General features: G+C 36.9%; 1 protein-coding gene across 4 annotated transcripts in view; it reads left to right on the top strand.

Annotated features, from left to right (window-relative positions):
* NEDD4 (NEDD4 E3 ubiquitin protein ligase) overlaps positions 1-20,706 on the top strand; it is a 58,378-nt gene that overhangs the window by 1,223 nt on the left and 36,449 nt on the right. For 2 of the 4 annotated variants that reach the window (XM_064456465.1, XM_064456462.1), the window contains exons 2-5: positions 10,537-10,610; positions 12,206-12,284; positions 13,402-13,440; positions 13,887-13,940. In XM_064456465.1, the coding sequence (XP_064312535.1) occupies positions 10,537-10,610; positions 12,206-12,284; positions 13,402-13,440; positions 13,887-13,940 (246 nt within the window). Of the gene's footprint in view, positions 1-668; positions 784-10,536; positions 10,611-12,205; positions 12,285-13,401; positions 13,441-13,886; positions 13,941-18,850; positions 20,374-20,706 lie in introns of those variants that run through there. The other 2 variants (XM_064456464.1, XM_009510461.2) reach the window with 2 other exon arrangements.

The raw sequence follows: 20,706 nt of genomic DNA, 5'->3' as shown, positions 1-20,706 counted from the left end.
GGCTCTCTTTCTGAAGTTCTGCTTTACTTCTGGAGAAATAACTCTAAATCTCTCAAATTATTATTTTTTTCTTCATCTTAATATTTGAATTGCATAGGAGTTGTAACAGAAAATGAGCACAGTGTGCTGCAAGGGCTGCATAGCACTTCCCATTGTAAGATTCTATTTTCAGTTGCTAGTAACTTTTTGAGGCTATCTAGTTGGACTAAAACATTCCATGCCTCAGGCTCTCTATTTTAACTTTATTCAACTTTGGTCAGTTCAGTTGTTTCTTAGCCTCCCTTGCTATGGGAAAAATATTTTGTAATCTGCTCAAAATGGAACAATTCTGGTATTCCCTCCGTCCTTTTGAACATGAATACGTTCCTTTGGAACAGCTGGGGGAAGGGGGAGAAGGTTCGAGTATGTAACAAATCTATCAGATACAACTTTTTCCATAAGTCAAAAATTTAACCAAACTTTTTCAAGTTATAAATGTCAAAAAATGCAGTTCGTTTGTGATCAGAGACTTTGTAATGTAATTGGTGCATATTGATTAATGAGTAAAGAACTTGCTCAGTTTTCTTCATAGCTTTTGTGTGCGATTCTGCATGCAGAAATGACAAAACAAATGATCTTAGGGTGATAGGAAAACTGCTGCCAGCTGCTTTTGTACTAGAAAGGAAACTACGCTTCTGCCTTTCTAGGTTGCCTTTTTTTGTCTTTTCAGAGTTTAAATCTGGAAGATTGCATACACAGAATCACAACAAAAATACCATGTTGGAACCCCAAATCATATACAAGGTAGCATCAAAGAGTTTTTTGTAAAAACCTCCCCCGCCCTCATTTTGCAGGCTTTTCATAGTTTATGTCAGCACACTGCTGCTTACCCAGGGCTGCTCTGTGACCCATTGTGCAAGATGGATCTGCTTGGGGTATGATTCAAAATTGTCTGGTAAAAAAGTAGTGTTACCTGCAAAACATCTTTACTTCTTGCAGCTACTGCCTACAACCAAATGTTAAATATAATAATTGTAAATAAATGGTAAATAAAATAATGAAGGAAGGTGAGAAGTTGGTCTAATTGTTGAGGCAGTTGAATGCAGTATTAGAGTGTGGATTCCCCTCCCTCCCAATTATGCATTTCTTCCAGATTTCTTGGTTAATGGTGTATTAGTCACTTGAACTTAATAAAGGATTGCTAACATGATGTTGCTGACACAAACAAAATGATTAGGAAGCTGTAGCTGACGTTATTGTGAATACAGTGGGATATTGCATATGCTGTATGTAGTTATCTGAATTTCAGTGCCTGAATTTAGCAGATGCAGTTGTCCTTATTTTCTCTAGTTCAGTTTTTCTTCTGTAAAATGGATGTAGTATCTTTCTGTCACCCATAGGACATCTTATGATTTAGCTGGGTATTGAAGTAATGAGCACTAGAAAAGTCAATGGGGAAAACTAATAATTCTGTTTTCAGAGCAGGGTCTTAGTAGTGTGTAGAAAGTTAGGTCTGGGATCACGTGCTGAAAAATGAAGACAGGAGAAAATACAAATTAGTAGTTTGTGAGCAATACCGATTTTGTTTACTTAGTGAGGTATCCGTCTCTTAGAAAGAAATAGTTTATGATGCTATGATCAGAAGTTCTAATGGGATGAATATACAATAACTGGCTAAAATGAATACAGGGACAATATTAGACTAAAACTGAACGCTGATCACATTTCTGTATTCTTATTTTATTGTGAATTGTTTTAAATTGCAGGATAATATATAGAAAAAAGCAAATGAACAGATTATACACCTTGCTACAGCTGATCTCAATGTAGAAAAATGAAGAGCTGTAATAATATTTTTAAAAATTACTTTTCATCCTCCCGTTAACTTTTTCTAAAGAGGAAAGAAATGCTGTGAAGTATACTTCCCACCTCCAGGTCAGACTTTCTCTCACAGTGCTCTTTGCCTCAGGCTGCTTGAAAAAATCAGTTGGGAGCATTAACTGCTGCAGACTTAGTCTTGACCTGTGAAGTGGGTAAGTGTGCCTGTTGTTGCATACTTGGGATATGTCTACCTTTGAATATAGTTGCAGTGTTGGTTCAGATCCGCAGGAGTGGACTGAAAACTGCTGCTTTTCTTTGTCATACCAGTGCTAACTTTGCTGGTGCTCTTAAATGTGCTTGTTGAGGTGGGGTATCCTTAGCTACAGGGTTTTTGGCTGAAGGACTTCCTAATACAAAACTTTCAGGTTGCAAAGGCTTGGATTTTTGTAGATTAAACACTTCGATCAAACATTTTCTGACACTGAGGTATTATTCATTTTGAGTTACTGTGGTTTTGTGATATTTGACTGCAATACTTAATGCAGCATTTTCTATCAGTAATTGTGGAATGATTTTTCAAAGACTGAAGGAAGAATCGTTGATATCTTGGCTAATGCTCTGTTATGTTTTTGGTTACAGAAGGATTTATGTTTTTAGTGGATTGCTGGGTTAAAAATGAAGAACTGTCCAGAATGACAGTGTATTTATGTCTATTAAAATACCTGCTTGCACAATAGGGCTTTGGAATGGCGTTTAATAAAATGGCACCCCCTGACATGTATTTCATAGCCAGTTTAATTTAAAAATTTCTATATGTCAGAGTTCTTGCACTCCCAGCCTGAATTAAAGGCTTTCTTATTTTGCTTAGCTCTTCTTATGTTGCCTAACTTAATATAAGTTAGCTGTCTCTTTTGATCTGTTGTGTCTGTTATGTTTGATCTGTTTCAGGGATCAAGCTAGTAATGGGAACTTCTCATAGGCAAAAAACCACACTTGCCATAGGCAAAAACCGCACTTGCCACTTGTATGCATTTGCCATTTTGGAAGTCACTTGAGAGCTGTCCTATGTAGAACTGTTCTTGTTCTCTGTAGATCACATAAGATTTCTCATAAGTGTATGGTATTTCATTCTGGAAAGCTTTAGATATATTTTTACATTCTTTTAGGATATACTACTGGAGTAGGTTGCTGCTGGAGTAGGTTGCTTATGGTTATTTAGCTTGCTGCTGGTGAATGGGATGTCTTGGTTATATGGTTTGTCTCCTCTACTTCTGCACATCTTACCTCACAGCCCTTTTCTTATTGCTGTATTTTGAAGATGATACCGATTACCAGAAATCTTTCGGACATTACTTCAGAAATTGACATGTACAGGTCGTCTTCTGGATTGCTTTTGCCAAAACCAGTGATTTTCCTTGGCTTGTTTGTGCCTGAGCTTAAGGCAGCCCAGTGCTTCTGTTCCTGTTCAAACTCTATGGCTTCCCTTGTACCTCTGTACTGGATGTCTGCTCTATCTGACTGTTCTTATATGGGGCACTCAAATAGAAAAAAGTAGGAATGTATGCCTCTGTGCTTCAGAAATGCTCTGAATTTATTCTAGACTGTGAAGGACTTTCCCATTGCAAGGCGTGATCTGGAATCCAGTGTATCTGGAATAGTGTACACACTTGTAGAAAAGGTGATGCTTGCTGGTTTGGGAGGTTTTTTTGTTTTGCTTTGGGTTTGTTAGTGAGTTTTGTTTGGTTTTTTTGAACAGCAATGTATTTTGTGTAGCTCTGATGGTTTCCAGAAGCTGTCTTACCTACCTGCGTTTGTTTTGCTTTTTAAAGCCTTTCACACTGAACTAACAAACACTGACTATTAGGGGTGTTGGGTTGCACATGTTGAAAAGTGGCTGGTTTGGGTTTTTTGTTTGTTTGTAGGTTGGTTTTGTGGTGGTTTGTTTGGGGTTTTTGTAGTAAAATTCTGTTGACAAATGGATAACTCCATTAGTAGACCCTTATCTTGAATCTTTTCCTTAATTTGCAGTCAAGCGGAGGTGTTAAATACAATCTGTAGCAACGTCCAGCATTTATTGAAGGATGAGACTTCCTTATTTATGAACACAAAATGCTCCTATAGTACAAGTAATGTTAAAGTTCTTTTAGTGAGTTAGTAAAACTGGACTGTAAGCAGCAGGTGGAAGTTAATGACTTTCATTGTGTTTACAAGATTGATTAATGTAGTTCTATAATAGCAATCTTCCTGAATCTAAAACTTGCTTTGAGATAATTTCTTCAAAGAAAAATGGTTCAGCTCTGGTCGCCATGGAGGGGGAGGGGAGTGCTTTCTGGGTTGTGAAGGTATAGTCAAGATGGTGAAGTCTCCTTCCCACTTTCTACCTCCAGGTGAAATGAACTGGTGATGCTAACAAAACTTATTATAATTTAGAAGTCACCTAGCATATATGTCTGCCTCAGTTGTAAGGTCTGGATACTGCAGGAACTACTTTCCTTCAGTTAAGGCTCACCATTCTGTGGGAAATGCTTTGTTTCAAATGAGATGGTAGGCTCAGTGAAGTTATTGTTAAAACCTGTTTGTCATGTTGTCAACTTCTTACCTATCTCCTGGTGGGATTGCTCAAGCTGAATATAGCATATATAAGTGCTCCTAGCTAGCCTGATTTATAATAATGTGTTGGAGGTTTTTTGTTTAAGAAGTAAAGAATTTTATGATAGTTCATAGTACCTCTTTCTCCATAATGTGTGAAGAAATTCTGTTCTTAAATGTTGTTTTTAAGGTTAGACAGGTGAAGAATGTCAACATCTTTTGGACCACTTAAGGGAAAACATTCTGTGCTAACCTCAGTGTAGGTAATGGAAGAGCCAAATCCTTAATTATTCATGCTCTGAAAAGTTTGAGATGAAAAGACTACTTACTGGTCCAGTAAATGCCATTAAGGAATTTGGTTTTGTTGTGAAACACTCAAATGTAACTTTATGGTCACTAATGACCTCAAGGTAAAACCCAAAACAAAACCCATTTTTTTTTTTGCAATTTGAATTCAGTAAAGTGCTCTTGGATGGGAAATACAGGCTAGGAAGCTTGCTAAAATATGGGTTCTTTAACTTAGAGAAACACAGCAGTTTCAGCTACTAAAATTGGCATATGTAAGAAGCTGTCTGTTCAACTGAAATATGTAGTCACTTTAGCCGTAAGCAGCTTTCAGCACTGTTTCAGAGCTGCTCCTAGGCTTCAGAGCCTTCTATGGGATGATGTTGGTCTTTCAAGCACAAATCACTGATTAAATACAAGCCTCTAGTAGGGTAAGGCAGAGTACCTTGAATGAGATGTCTCAGAGATTTGAGAAGCACGCTATAAAAGAGACTATATATTCATGGTATGTCTCTCTTAAGCTAGTACTTAATCTTTAACAGGATCTTGGCTTTAGTGCACTTCTACTCATGCAAGTGTCCTGACTTTTCTTGCTGTTCATAGCTGTTCCTTAATGAGATCAGCAGTCTGTGTAGATGTACACTAAAATAGCTGATAATCTTTTCTTTTTTTCTTCTCCTCTATTGACCTTCTGGACCTCAGTACTTGGGATGGGAGGGATCCCTCTACATGGGATGTAGAACACTTCTCAGCCTGTTGACAATCCCTTCCTTTTTATGCTCTTTCGCTGGGCCAGGCTATTTACTGGTTTCTGTTTTGAACTTCCAAACTACTGGTATGTTTATTTCAGCTTGCCTTATCTGCATACACCCAAAGTTGAATTTAATGTTCTCTTTTTATCTGTGCACTGTATGCAGACATGGTATGAAACTTAAAGCCTTACTATATAATTCCTGATATGACTAGAATCTTAAAAGCTGATGCTGCTGACTGTTTTATCATTGTAATATCATTTGATGCTCTTTTTTTGGCTTGATTTAGGTCAAGAATCAACTGCCACTATCTAGCTAGAACAAAAGAATAACAGGATATTGCTGCCAAGAGCAATTGTTTACTACAAAGTGTGCTCTCTGTTAGCCTACTCAGACATATTTCTATTGGTTTCCTCAAAAAAAGCTGTCTAGTAGTCCAGCAGATACTATCGGACAACCATCCTATTTTTGGTGTTTCCTTATATCCTGTGACTCTTTTCTGTAAAAGAAATATCTTGAAAAAGGAAAACCAAAACTTGAACCAAAGATAAAAATAGGAAAGCCTAATTAAAAAACCTAAAAAATTAATTTTTAAATACTAACCAAATAGGTACTCTGAAGAACTCTACTTCTAATTAAAAACCTTTCTCTTCCATTGCTATACAATTACTTCAATTTATCTGAATTTTATGTCTTATGCATGTCAAACTGCTTTTTCTGTAGGTATCTGAGTCTGACTCCAGTCAGTCATCTGCTGGAGGTTTGGGTTGTGTCAGGAGTCATTGTTCAACTTGAGAAACAGATTGCAACTTGCTGAAGACTCCTCTGAAATTGTCTGGACTTGAAGTGTTTATGTTAACATCAGAGAGAACCCTTACAGCCACTGAATTAGATAATAGCATATTATATTTTGTCTGACCACTTCAAATGAAGGAGAACAGTTAGTATAATATGTTTGTAGCTGAATTACTGGATGTTGCAGATGTTAATGACTGGCAAAGATAAATGCTTCTTGCTGCTGTAACATTACAGTGTTTCAGTGCACAAAATGAAAAATTTTGAGCTTCTCCTCCCCCTACCCCGAGTCAGGAACAGGCAGCAGCTAAAACTTGTAAGGTGACAAGTTACAACTCTCTGTTGTAATCTTGTTGCAAAACTTAGCACATAGTTTGTGCAGGAAATATTTTAGCATTTACAGCCCGTAGAACTGACAGCACACTCTGGCTGCATGCACGCATATGAAAACAGAAATGTGCGCATGCTCACAGATTGGAGTATGCCTTTGGGGACTCAGACAAGGATCACACTTTATCATCATTCTCTGTTTTGTACTATAGTCATCACCATTTCTTGATTTATGCCTTCTTTCTTACCCTTTCTTTCTGTGTCTTTTCTTCTGTCTCCTGCTCTGTCTTGGACTTCTGCTGATGAAGTAGGAGTCACTCTTCTGTTTGTCACTAGCATTATTTTCCTACCATGTGAATTTGGGAAGGATGGGGGCGAGAATGGACAAGGTTAATACCTGTCCTTTATAGTCATTGACTATAAACAGCTGTAACCCAGGCAAGTTATGAAATCATGAACAAGTTTTAAACTCCTTAAAAGCTTGACATTTCTTTGCAAATTCAGTTTTCTTGCCCAAAATGAACACTTCAAGAACTTCTCATCTTAATATATATTTATTGAATCTAGGCAGATTTGGAGTGACTTTGTGGAAATGAAACACTATACAGTTCTGGAAGTTCCACTTTATTAGTTTGGCTCTTGCTTTGCTTTGTAGAGAACACATTTAAAATCTAATTTAATTGGCATACATACAAAGGATTTCTGTGTTATGATCAGTTCAAAGTATCACAGGCTGGCAGGCATTGCCTTTAAAGCTTTATGTTATTGTCTATGTATCAGCTCAGAAACCTTCTATTTCATCGTCTTGTTAAATATTATCTGTTAGTAAATAGATTCAGTGTTGGAAATTGTGAAAACATCTCATGTTTGCAGACCCAGCTGTTTTGACCAGTTGATCTTGAACATCTACGTTAGAATATACTAATATGATTAACAATAGAATAATGATAAAAGCTGGAAGTTCATAATAAGATAACTAACTTGCTGATTCAGCTCTGTAAAGGATGTTTTGTCTGACTTAATCAGACCAAGAATTTTTGGATGTGCGGGGTTGTAGCGTGATGGGTCCTTCCAGTGTAAGGCAATTCTGATTGCATTTGGATCGAGCTCTCTGAATTTCTCCTGATCTGCCTTGTGCACTAGTGTGACCAGAGAATGGGGAACCTAATTTCTTAGGATTAAGTGTTGCCCTTGCACATTAGCATAGTTTTTTTTCCTCAAGTTTCTAGTCTTTATAGCCTGGAAAAGGAAGAATTGGACCCTTCAGTATCACCTATCAGCTTAAAAAATACACAGAAAGGGGTGTGGTGGGTTGTGGTGGGTTTTTGGGAAGTGAAAGGGGTTAGTGGAAAAAGTGAAAGTGAAAAAGGAGCTCTGTGGGGAAGACTGTTGTTCAGAATTATTTTTTAAACTGTGTTTGTTAATCTAGAAGGATATTTCTAAATGGTAGTTCATAAGCAGATGTCAGCTTGCTTGGTTGTTCTGCTGGGCTAACTGTAGTTGTCCCTGTTTAACACCAACCCCAAACAAATAATACTCTTTCAGCAAGGCATGTTTAAATCAACATTCAGCATGCCAGCCTCAGGTTTGCAGCTTATAGTTTCCTGAGGTCACATACAAAGCAACTTGTCTTTTTTGTAAAACGGCATTCAGATAAATTCAGATCTGTATTATGATACAAGTAAACAAACTGCGTAATTAAGCCAACTTTAAACTCTGAGGAGCGTGGATCCTATTTCTGGGATCTCCTCTGTGTGGACTATGGGGATGCCCTGTTACGCCTGACTCTGAGATGCCCATGCCCAAAAGTATCTAATTGTCTTTACTTTTCTCATGCTTGAGTAACTGAGAGAAGCTTGTGGTCTAAGCAACTAAATGCAGATGCAAGAGAAGGTATTTGTCTTTTAGGGCAGTATACCCTATACCAATGTCTGCCTTTTTCTGAGAAGGGGATGGTGAGATTGTTTCTTGAGCTGGATTCTGTCAGTTGGGTCCCGTGGGCTGTGACTGCAGACCCTCCTCTTGTTGGGAGAGGGTAGTGGTGCACTGAGTGAAGTGCAGGAAGTACTCAGTGAGAGCGGAAATGCACACGTAGTACTCTTCAGCTTGAGTAGTCTCCGAAACATGCTGATGTTGAATGTCACTGCAGCTAAGTAATTGATGGAAGATAAATTGGGCGCTGTTTTGGAATATAAGACAAAGGTGGATATTTTAGGATATTTGTGATATATAAACATATTAACAAATGGCTATTCTTAAATTGATGCCAATGTATTGTTATTTTTTTTCTTAAATCTGGTCAGTTCTATTGCCATCATAAAACATATTGGTAATGGTATGTGCCTTAAAGTCTGCCTCAGGATTACCATGCAGTTCTCTCCATTAGCTGTTACAAACCACTCCAATTGGTTTTCATGCAGGAGCCTGGCCCAGTGGTTATATAGGAGACCAATGATAAAGCAAACTTTGAGTGCTTCCTGTGTGTCTCCTTTTGAAAGCACTTTTAAACATATGTGTAATTCAAGAAGGCCCCAGGGACAACATCTGCTGCTTCACCTATTCCTCTTAGTATCTGTTTAACTCCTTAACCACCAAGATTGGATCAGCATTCCTCACAAGCATCTCTTACTAGCCATTGCCTACAAACAGTCCTTCATCTGCAAAGCTTTTTGCTTTCCAAAGAAACAGGGCTCATTTGTCTTCTTCCTCTGACATGGTCACAGCTGTTGGGATTTTTTTTTCCCCTCCTCTTGAATTCAGTAGCTTATCAGATGAGCCATGTAAGACTGCACAGCTATGTTACTTAACAGGAAGAGTGCAATCACTTATGTCACTCCTGTCAAGCTGTAATTTGAATAATGTGTAACTGTAATAGTTTTTTGGTTTTTAAAAATCTCATACCCCACTGATACATTTCAGAAATTCCAATTTTTTGAGCATGGCCTCTCTGTGCTGTAAAATAAAAACGATTCTTTGTTCTTGCCTTTTTTTCAGGGTTCTTTTACTGCTTTATTAATCTGTTCTGATAAATTTAATACCCTTTCCATTCCCCTCAGGAAATAAACTTATGGTCAGACTCAATTTCCCACCCTGTGATGAATGCCAAGATACCATTATGTGAAAACTTCCTTGGTCCATACGCATTTGAGTGTTCAATGCAACTCGCTTGAACGGCTAGTGAGATGTAGATGGCAACCCTTTCCTTGCATCCCAACAGATCATGCCCATGTGCACCAAAACTTGTTACACTGTTCATAGCATGTTCCCACAAAGGTCCTTCCTTGCCTACTCTCTAGTAAAGATAGCTAAGAATTGCCTGCTGAGAAACATGGGAACTGCTTGTTGAAACTTCTCCCAAGTGCTTTCCTTCCTGTGGGCAGCTGGGAGCAGTAGAAGTCACTGGGCTGTATGAATTGTGGCAATAGCAGCTTGCTCTTAAAATTGCCCTAGGAGATGATCTTCATGTGTGTGCTATGCAGTATGTGCATACTGCATCCAGTCTGATACAAGTGTATTGCAAGGCTCGCTGGGGAAAATGGTGACTGCTGCTGCCAGAACAGTTCAGAATTTGGGAAGGAAGGCTGGCAGGAACAGTTGTACGCTAGGTTAACAATCCTGTCCTGTGGGATTAAGCAACCTTACTCAAATAACCCCCCCCTCCTTTAAAACACTGAGCAATACAATAAAATTAATTTTAAAAAAAACCAAACCAAAACCAACAAACCCTGCAGTATTTACTTACCCAATTTTTTGGATTCTGTCTACCATCATGTGTGGATACAATGACTTAAAAAGGGTAAAGGTAGAATAAATTTGCTACTGAAACTTAGAGCTGTTTCTATCAGACAAACTAACTGAATTACTTAGTCTATAGTTTTCAGTGTAAATTCAAAATTATGCCAATAATTGCTTTAGCTTTATAAATTAAAAATAGATCTCAGAAATAAATCTGAATGCATCTTGAATATGTTATCTTGCGTTTTAGGAGAACACGCAAATCGTCAGGGTGAAGGTTATAGCTGGAATTGGCCTGGCCAAGAAGGATATCTTAGGAGCCAGGTAAGAATACATATTGTTAATGTATTAAGGGACAGCTGCTTCTTCATTTTCTTTACACAGCTGTTTAGATCTTAGTAAATCCTGCTGTGCCTCTTTCAAAAAAAACTCAGAACTGTTTTAGCTGGTAACCTTATAAAATGACCAGAGACTATGTAAACATGAAGATATCTGTTTTCTTGCCCAAGAGTCGCTTGGACAGATCTTATGCATTGACAGAAAAATGTGTGGGAAGGTTTAATTCTGTGCATGGTAAAATAGTTCTGCTGTGGAGGGATAGATACAGGTATATATTTTACTTTGTGTAGACTGCAGCTAAAACAAGAGTTCAGTTATAATAAAAACTTGTCTCATCTGTGCTTTAAAGACTTGGAACGAACACAACACTAAACACTGGTAGCAACAAGACTATTTCAACTCAAATTATATGCAGAGGAACAACATCCACCAATTCTATAGTTGTGGTAAACCCATGCCAGTGGCTGCAGGCTCTGGGTATGTACAGATTTAAAAGTTAACAGTCTGTATAAGGGAAGAAACAATAAAAGTGGCTTAACCTTTACCACAGGAAATATTAGACTTAGTAATTGAAATGCTTTGTAGGATCTTGTACAATTGGCAAGTGGCAGCATGCAGCTTGTACTAAAGCTACATTTTCTTTTGGCTCATGTACAGAGGGTTTAGAAAAGTACTGGTGGGTTTAGTACTAGTTCTGCTGTCTGCTGCTTTGGCATATATGCAGGAATGCTGTTATTTTAGCACTAGCAAAATTGTTGCATGTGACATCAGTTCAGCATTAGAAAAAATTCTCCTGTGATATTCATATTTTCCCTAAAGCCAGACAGTCTGTCTTCAATTTTTTTCTCACTTTAAACAAAATAGGGCAGCTTTTCTCAACATAACATAAATATGTGAAAACTGTATGTTCTTTTGCTGTGTGGCAGATAGTCTTGGTCACCTGTTGTTACTAGTCTGTTTGAGCAATTGAATGCATTGACTCTGGTCATGAAAAGTAGATATTTGTATAATTTATTGTTTATTTACTACAGGAAGGAGGAAAAAAAATCTGAGGCAGTAGGCCATTTTAAGCAACCTTATTAGGACACCTTCATTAACATAAAAATTTGGGTTAAATTCAAACTCTGTGAAACTGATAAAACATTTAGTAAAAATATTGCATGTTCAAGGAAGTACCTCAAATTCCAGGTGTTTTAAATTGTTAAAAACAAGAGATTTAATACTTAAAGCTTTTCAGTCAACTGATTTTTTTCATGTATGTCTTGATGAAATGCATGAGGATTTATTAAATCTATCTCATGAAATAAGACCTGTGGAAGAGGAGAATCAACTTGTAGTGATATGCAGAATATAAAATGGCATAACTAGTATGGTTATAAGTAACAATATTTAGCTTAGTTTTATCTCAAACTATTTTAGAAATTATTTTAAGTACAAATGTGTATGGTGTTCATAAAGTAATTGTAACTCCTAGTTTCATAGCTTCTATTAAGTGAAGCCTTTTAAAACTCAACTGTTAATAGTGCTGGCAAAAAAAAAAAAATATATAGCATGATTATCTTTTTCTTTCCCCCTCCCAGTGACCCATACGTGAAAATGACAGTGTATGATCCAGTGAATGGAGTCCTTACCAGTGTTCAGACAAAAACTGTTAAAAAGGTTAGCTGTCTTATCTTTGTGGGTGTGGTGGTTTTGTTTGGTTTTTGATCAGACTCTAGAGGAAAAGTTAATACTACAGGAAATATGAGAATTAATGTCACTTGAGTGAGCAGACATGGCAAAGGAAAGTTCCATGACCTGCTCTGTTTCTCTGTTCATGGCATTATTGAAGGGAAACCACCAAAATAATTTTAGTGAAAGGTAGAGAAACACTAGGGAATATAAGGTGAGTACTGACTCAAAACTACGTCATTCATGGAAATACTGGATTGTTCTGATTTTCTGAGATCTTTAATAATACAAGAATCTCTCTTGCTGTACAACCTTTTACTCTTTTTTGCTGTACAACTTTGATCTTTCTACATTTGAAACACAAACAAAATCTGTTGTATTTCAACATAAATTGCACAGTTCACGTGAATCATGATACTACTTGTTTCCCTAGAATACCTGCAGGAAAAATTCAGTATTAGTCATGGTAACCTATGTTAGACCAACTGAAAACGAGAAATAGTACACATGAGAGGGAACGTACTCTCCAAATTGTTGTTCTCAGATAGTGGCTGTGATTTATGTTATGAGATCACTCATGCATTTTCCCTTCACGTTGATAATTGTTAGTGTAGGTATGATGAGAGTTCAGAGTGTATCTAATATTTTTAAAAATAGCCACAATTTAAAGACGTGTTTAGTTGAGCAGGTTATGTTGTGTTTGGCCCACCTGTGTCTGGTCTGTCTAGATAACATTGAGAGATTTGGCATTTGCTAAGTGTTCATAATTTCAGGATTAACGTGTGTTTGTGTGTAAGCAATGTGGATAGTGGACTGAGGAGAAGGCAGTGATTATTGCTGAAGATGTACCATAAATTAACTGATTTGGATTGTATAACGGTCCTTTCTCTGCATTCATTGCATTAGACAAAATTTGAGAATGCTTGCATAAATTGTTTCTATTCTGCACTGTATTAAGACTTCTATGACTTATACCTGCAGGGTTGAAGCTTTTGTACTTTAAGTGGATTGTTACATGGGATAACACAGATATAAAACATAGACACACACATAGAATTGTCACTATAATCAATGCTGTCTTTTTTTTTTTTATTCCCACTTATAGTCCTTAAACCCAAAGTGGAATGAAGAACTCTTATTTAGAGTAAGTGTTTACTACAGCTTTATTACCTATGTTGGATATTATATTAATGCATCAGGAAAAATGTTTTCTCACTAATTCAGCTTAAAATCAGAAATACATCTATAATTAATGTTCAAAAAGGCTCACAAATTGCTTTCCTTAGAAATACATTTGTTAAAATTTTCATTTGTACCAGAGTTAAATTTTCAGTCTTGATGTTATCTTCTTTATTCTATGAATGTTTAAAAACAAGAGCATGGATTTTAAAACAGTTTGGGATAGCACCAGTTGGCTCATTGGTGCTGATAGGCATGTGTTGCATAGTGAAATGGCAGCAAGGTGTAGATTTGCAGTTTAATTTAGGTCTTACGTATTTCTTTCCTCCTGCATAAACTTAGAGATTTTGCTGAAGGCAAATGCTGGAATTCAGCATATATTTTAACTATTAATGTATTTCTTTCTCCTAGGTTAATCCTCAGAAACACAGACTCCTTTTTGAAGTATTTGATGAAAACCGTTTGGTAGGTCCTTTTGTGGTAATACTGCAATGTATTAAAGACTTGAATGAAAGTAAGTTTATCTGGATTCAACATGGATAAAAAAACCACACCAAACAATCATAACTTCTTTAATGAAACCTAAAGCTAAGGCAGACCTGATTCGTTTACTTGTCTGATGTTACCATACTTTGTGATGCTCTGAAGCAGCTATATTATTATTGTTAACTTCTGATGTGCTTAACTCATAAAAGCATTGTTCTTTTATAGTGCTTTTCAAATGATATGGCCAAACTCTTCTGTAATATTGAAAGCTCTGCATCGAATGTTTATTTTTTTTCCCCCACAAGGTAGTATTGACAATGGAGGTATCTCTGTACACAGTGTGAGAAGCTTCTTCAGTGTGTCAGGAGTAGTATGAAAGAAAGCATGTGTACATTTTCTTTGGAAATCTTAACAAGTGGACAGTGGATTGTGATCTTGTAGATAGGTGTCACTTTTTGAATGGCAGGTCATAAGTAAGATAGGGATAGTTTGTGCATTTATTTTCTCAATGAAATAAAAACTCCTCCTTTGACCATGTTCCTATTTTATGTGTGAAGATGCCTACTTCCCTGTCTTTCTCTCTGTATGCTTTACTGTAAATGAGTAAGGCTGGTGGCAATACAATCATGAGGCATCCTAGGGCTACTTCACAGACATTCCTCCTCACTGGAATACCTTTTCCTTCTGCAATAGTTTGAAACTAATAGGAGGGATTGAGTGCTTTTCACTTTGTACTCCACACACAGTTTCATTCTGATAGCTGTTATAAAGGATCTCTTTGTGCTTGAACAGTGTGTTGGCTATGAAAAACTAACTGTTTTTGCCTAATGCTTTCTGCATGTATTGAGTAATCCATTGCATCTTTTATGGAAGTACTGCTCTGCTAAAGTCAGGAAGAGTGAAAATGTATGTAAAGTAAGCGCAGTAAGAACAAACCGTCTAGAATAATTAGAATTAAGAAAGAGGAGGCTTGTTTCTTGGTTATAGGCATCACACAGTCCCAAACCATTCACTTCTTGACTGGTGGTATTACCTGTCCCAAGTATTTAAAAAATGCTGTCTCTCCCCCCCCCCCCCCCCCCCCCCAAAAAAAAAAAAAAAAAAAGAGAAAAATAATTTAAAAGGGAATCAGCAGCATTTGTGGCTTACATGGCAGGTTAAATATAATTTTTCAGGATGCTCAACTGTTCATCTCAACTTGATGTTATGGGCTACAGTGTATTCTTCATGAAGTGAAAGTACTTTTTCCATTAGTCATTAGAACATTGCTGCCACCCCCTGGAAGCCAGGAGGCAGTCAGAGTCCTGATTTTTTTGGGAGAAGGCCAATGCTTTCTTTGTCCATTCCACCAAGAGAATTCCTTAGCATTCTTTCTCTAATCTAGAATAGATAAGTTGTTTGACCTGTTTGTTTGTGGGAGGGGAACCAATAAAACGTTTTATTGGCATCAGCTTGGGAATGGTGCTTTCTTTCCTAAGTATATTTGGAGATCAAAACATCATTACCTCATTCATCAGTCACTGTAGTTCTATAATAACGCCAGCATTTTTCATCTTTTCCATCTCCTTACTCGGTGAATGGAAAAGGCTGGCTCCCTGTTTCTCTTTAGCTTGCTTTCAGAAACACTAAGTTTCTCTCGCAGATGTCTTGAGCTGTTTTAGTAAGTCAGATTGTTGCCTGTGACCGTTGTGAAGATGAATTAATAGAACTGGGGGATCTTGTCAATGCTAAACATGTCAGAAATCATAGGTGCTTTGCACTTTTTCACTAGGATGTGCAGCTGTGATTGGAATGTGATTCATCTTCCATTTTTTTAGGGAGCTTCAGTGTTAATCAGCCTTTCTTCTACCTGTTGGATGACTCTTTAAACTCTAGATCTGAGCAAGCTGATAAAACTGAAATTCTCTTACATTTGTGAGACTGTCCTCCCAATGGACAATTTCCTCTTTATAAAAAATTGTCCCAAGTGCTTTTATTTCTTCTAATTTTGGGGAATAAACTGAAGCCTGGAATCTCTGCTTTTTGTTTTTAAGAAATGTTGCTTTCTTGAAAACCAGTCTCAGAATTTACCTTCTTCAATATTAGGCTTAAGTTCAAAGTCCTGCTGCATTGTTATATCACCAGCAACTGGAGTTTTAAAATCTTTCTGTAATAGCTTTAAAACTTTTCAAAGATCACCTGACTTGGATTTGGTAAGGGAACACTAAATCTGGTTTGTTCTGCTGACTTGTTGCAAACCATTATTAGAATAAAGGGCTTGAGCAGTTTGTGGAGTCCTCAATTACGGTTGTCTTTAAAAACACATTAGAAAAATCTGTCAGGAAGGACGATGAGATCACTTATGAGATGGACCAGTGAAAGGACTAGATGACTTTTTCTATCTCTTCTTGTCTTACAATAACTTGTCACAATTGTGTATACTTCAAAGTGCCAAAATCTGTTACTGATACTGAAGAGGTCAAGGATATTAAGATTTGAATGGAGCTATTGGTACTTCTTAAAAATTATTAATTTTTATTTATTTTTATGTCAAGTCTAATTCAGCAAGACAGAATTTTGCATTTTAAAAGCCGTTTTGTGTTGACTAAGAAAGCTGTAGTTGGTTGGCTATACCTATACACTTACACTGGCACGTTGAGAAATTTCACTTAAATCTTAAGCCTGAGTTAAGAAAATATGTCAGCTTATTTGCTTAGAGGTTTTTTTAATAAAATTGAAAAAAACATTTCAGATAATTTGCTGGAGGAGAAAGCATTGCTTTCTTTCACTAAAAGCAGCATCTCTTATAAAGTAGTTGCTATTTGTTGTGTATCACATCAACATGTTACAAACTGTGCTACCAATAATTTTGTCGTTGAGGGGGAAAGGAACTTTAAGAAATGCATTTTTGTGCTCTTCACTCACATATCTTAGGGTGGGGTTTTTGTTGGTGTGTTTTTTTTTAAATGTATTGCCTGAAGTTCAAATGTAACTTTTTAAAACTGTGTCCGAAAATATCGTTTATTGTATTTCCTTTTCCTCTTCTCCCCCCCATGTCAGTCCCCCTCCAACATACCATGTTAGCAGTCCAGTTGGTAAACCGTAATGAAATAAATGAACTATTGTATTTGTTAGCTTTTTATGAATAAGCTAGTATTCATGTATTGCTGCATTCTAGTAATGGAATTCAGGTAAGTAAGCCCTGGAGTAAAATTAGAAAACAAATTTTTTTCTTGCAGACAGGGTACTATGAATTTGATTCTTGGCTCTTTTTTGGGAAAGAGGTATAAATGTTAATTTTACTGCCTTCTAGCTTAAAATACAGTAATGGTTAAATAAATATGGAGCAGAAAAAAATTCTAGTAGTATGACCTATAAAAGTATAAATGGCCTAGTGTTCTCTGCTGTTTGCACTTTTTCAGCAGTGCTAAGTAATTTCATATTAGTGTGGTAGTGTTTAGTACTGCATCATATATGGTTTCTGTATTCAAAAGTATGTTCATAGCCAAATGTTTGTTTAAAAAACAAAATAAAACCACCCCCCCACCCCCCCCACCCCCCCAAAAAAAAAACCCAAAAAACAAAAAAAACCACAAAAAACCTCAGTTAACAGCAAGACTCAGGATTTGTCTTTTTTCAAAAGTCCCACTAGGTGCCAGCAAAGGACCTTTTCAGACAGTATAAACCAGTGAAAACATTTTGTAGCAATTCTCAATCCCATTACCCTTCTAAGAGTTGATGGTAATTAACTTCTTGTCATGCTGATCCTTTTATCTAAAAAATAAAAATAATAATTGGTTATGAATGTATGAGACAGTTTGTGTCTAATCATACAGAATAGCACTCTTCTGTAACTGTGCTTGGTAATCGTATTTATCTTTGTTTATGCTTAGCTCAGTGTTCTAAAGTTTGCATAGCTGGTCATATATGTGCATGCAGTATTGAACTCCAATGAACGTCCGCTTATTGTGGGCTTCCAGTAAACAAGATGAAGTGGTTCAGCTTGTAAGAGTAGTTTGTTTCTTTCTAGCTTTTAACAGCTGTAATTTGGAAAGGTTAAAATATAAAGTAAAAGGTTAACACAGTCAGCTGAAAGTAAATGGCAAATTACTAATCAGGATAACTTGTGGTTCTAATTTGGTTGCATATCACTGAAGACTGTGAATTAATTGGCAGGAGAGAGTTTTACTATGTGCAACTCCGTAGAAAGTGTGATTGCTTAACAGCGTGTGGATTGCGAGATAATGCCAGATTTCTTTCAAGTTTTATTTAAATAGTGCAGAAGAGCTTTTTTTTTTTTTAAGGGGAGGAGGCTTATTTCACTGGTTTATACATAATTTAGACCTCAGCAGTTTGCTAGCATGGTTACTATTTGGAAATTCAATCCTAGTCTTGATACTCAATTATATGGGACTTCATTCCTACAGACTTCCTGTAATTCTAAACCTATGGGTAAAAATATTAGTAGTCATACGCTGCTGAGGAAAGTACGGACACATTGACTCAGCTACTGCAGCTGCAGCAGGAGTTGCTGTTTTAAACTTGGAAGTACTGGAAGTTTATTATTGTATTAATTTATGCAAATTACAGTAGGTATAATTGAATCAAGGTCAGTAGTGTTTGTCAGTGTGTCACAGCTGAAGTCGTTGGAATGTAAGTGCTTTGTAAATGAACGCTTTCTGACTGCAAGCAATCAAAGACGGTCCAGAAACGGCAGTTCAACGAATGGCTGACTTATTTCAAGAGGTACAGGTTTTTTTTAACACTAGTATCTTGTAGAAAGTAGGACAAAGACTGCAACTTTTATGGGCTTTTACTGTTGTGATGTACTAGCTCTAGGCTCTGCAGCTGCTTGTAGCCTTTCTGCTGAAGGATCTTTGTGGTTTTCATTTGCTAACATGCATGGAAATAAGAACAAATGGCACGACAGCTAAGACTGCATTTTGCGACCCAAAGAAGCAACACAGATCCATTATCAGAAACCCCTGAAGATGTTTTGGATAGTGACAATTTTATGTACTTCAAAAAATTGCAGAATTCTGCACCTAATGTTACACAAATGAAACTGACTCCTAGACAAGTTGCTTATGCACCTGTAATGCAACAAATAATTAATCAAGAGGAAACTGCAACTATTTCTTCATTGCAAATAAAAAAGAGCACCTCATTGCACATTTCTCTACAGTCTAGAAAGTATAGTGGATGTTTTCAGTCTGGTGATGCTGTTGCTACTGGTGAAGATATTTCATTCATTGGTATGGGTAATGAAGGAAATTGTGGTGCTAGAATTGTGGTTGATCATCGATCTAATGATGGCCTTCTGAGCAACACTGCCCTGTGCAATGGCAGTCTTGGCAGCATTGCAGCCAGTGACAGTGGGTCGTTCAGCAGTGCTGGCAGTGACTATGGATCATGTGCAAGTACCACAAGTGATGGCGGCTCATATAGTAACAGTGTCATCAGTGACAGTGGTAGTGGCACTCTTTCGACAAGTGATGGTACTTTCTGTAGTAGTGTTGTACATGGTGATTCTTCATATAGAAGCACTGCAAACAAATGTAATCCCTATAGGAACAGCTCATCTCAGGAAACTCTGTGTAAAAGTAATACTACTTTTGACCAAGATGCTTTGTCACTGAGGAAGAAAACTATAATTCCACTGCGACGTTGTTCATCACTGGTTATTTTCCCTAGGAGTCCTTCCAGTACTCCTCCAGCTTCTCCAATAAGCTCAGGTCAACTACCACATAGATGCGCCTATCAAACATCTCATAAACTAATGATTTCTCCTAGTGAGCTGGCACAAAAAGAAGATCAAACCATTTCCAAAGGATTCCTTTCAACAGCAGTCAACGGACTTCGACTGTCTAAAACAGTTTGCTCCTCTGGTGAAGTCAGAGATATTCGACCGCTTTCCTTGAATACATCATTACAGAACAAAAGTCTGATTTTGAATAGTTCTGAGCAGGCAACTTGTGAAGAAGTATCCAATGGCTTGTCATATATTTCTGTTCATCTCACTCAAAGAGCATTTGCATCGAGCAGTGAAATGGTTAATGGCTGTTGCAGTCCAGAGTTAAATCTGAACTCCAGTGCAAAATACCCTCATTTAAAACTGGCACGTAGCACATCTGTGTGTTTACCCTCAAAAATAGATTCAGAATATCAGATTAATATAAATGAACTGGAAAGACCGAATGCACAGATGAGCAAAACCCACCATGTGTTGCAAAGAAGTGTTTCATTGGAAGGATCACGTCAAAAAGTTTCTTGCTGTTTATCCAGCCTTAAATACAAGTGTCATAGTGCAAGGACGTCTCAGTTGCATGTACAGTTCAAACCTGGAAATGAAGGAAAAACAACTGGTGTTAAGAAAAAATATGGAAGCTCTAAAAGAGATATATCTAGCATTTCTTTGTGGAGGCCCCATAAGGTAAGTGTTCTGGCTTACAGAAAAATTCAACAGCTCTTTACAGCTGAAATTTAATTGGAAAATAATAAAATTTACAGTCAAGACTTAAATGCAGTTATTTCAGAATTTCCTAATGGTGTCAAACTGTCACCATTAGGAAATGAATTTTTGTGATCTGTAACATTTGATTTTTAGATTTGTTGGAATATGGTACATACAGTAGCATAGGTGAATAGTCCTTACAGTGAAATACCTGCATTTAAGATATTATCAACCATGATTTCCTGTTTACATGATCTCAAAGGGATTTTCTTGTCTAGTTATCTAGACATGGGTATTATTTTAACTTCAGGT

This window comes from Phalacrocorax carbo, chromosome 7 (assembly GCF_963921805.1).
Source record: "Phalacrocorax carbo chromosome 7, bPhaCar2.1, whole genome shotgun sequence".
In the NCBI taxonomy this organism is placed as follows: domain Eukaryota; kingdom Metazoa; phylum Chordata; class Aves; order Suliformes; family Phalacrocoracidae; genus Phalacrocorax; species Phalacrocorax carbo.
This window is presented reverse-complemented; position numbering and strand designations above follow the sequence as displayed.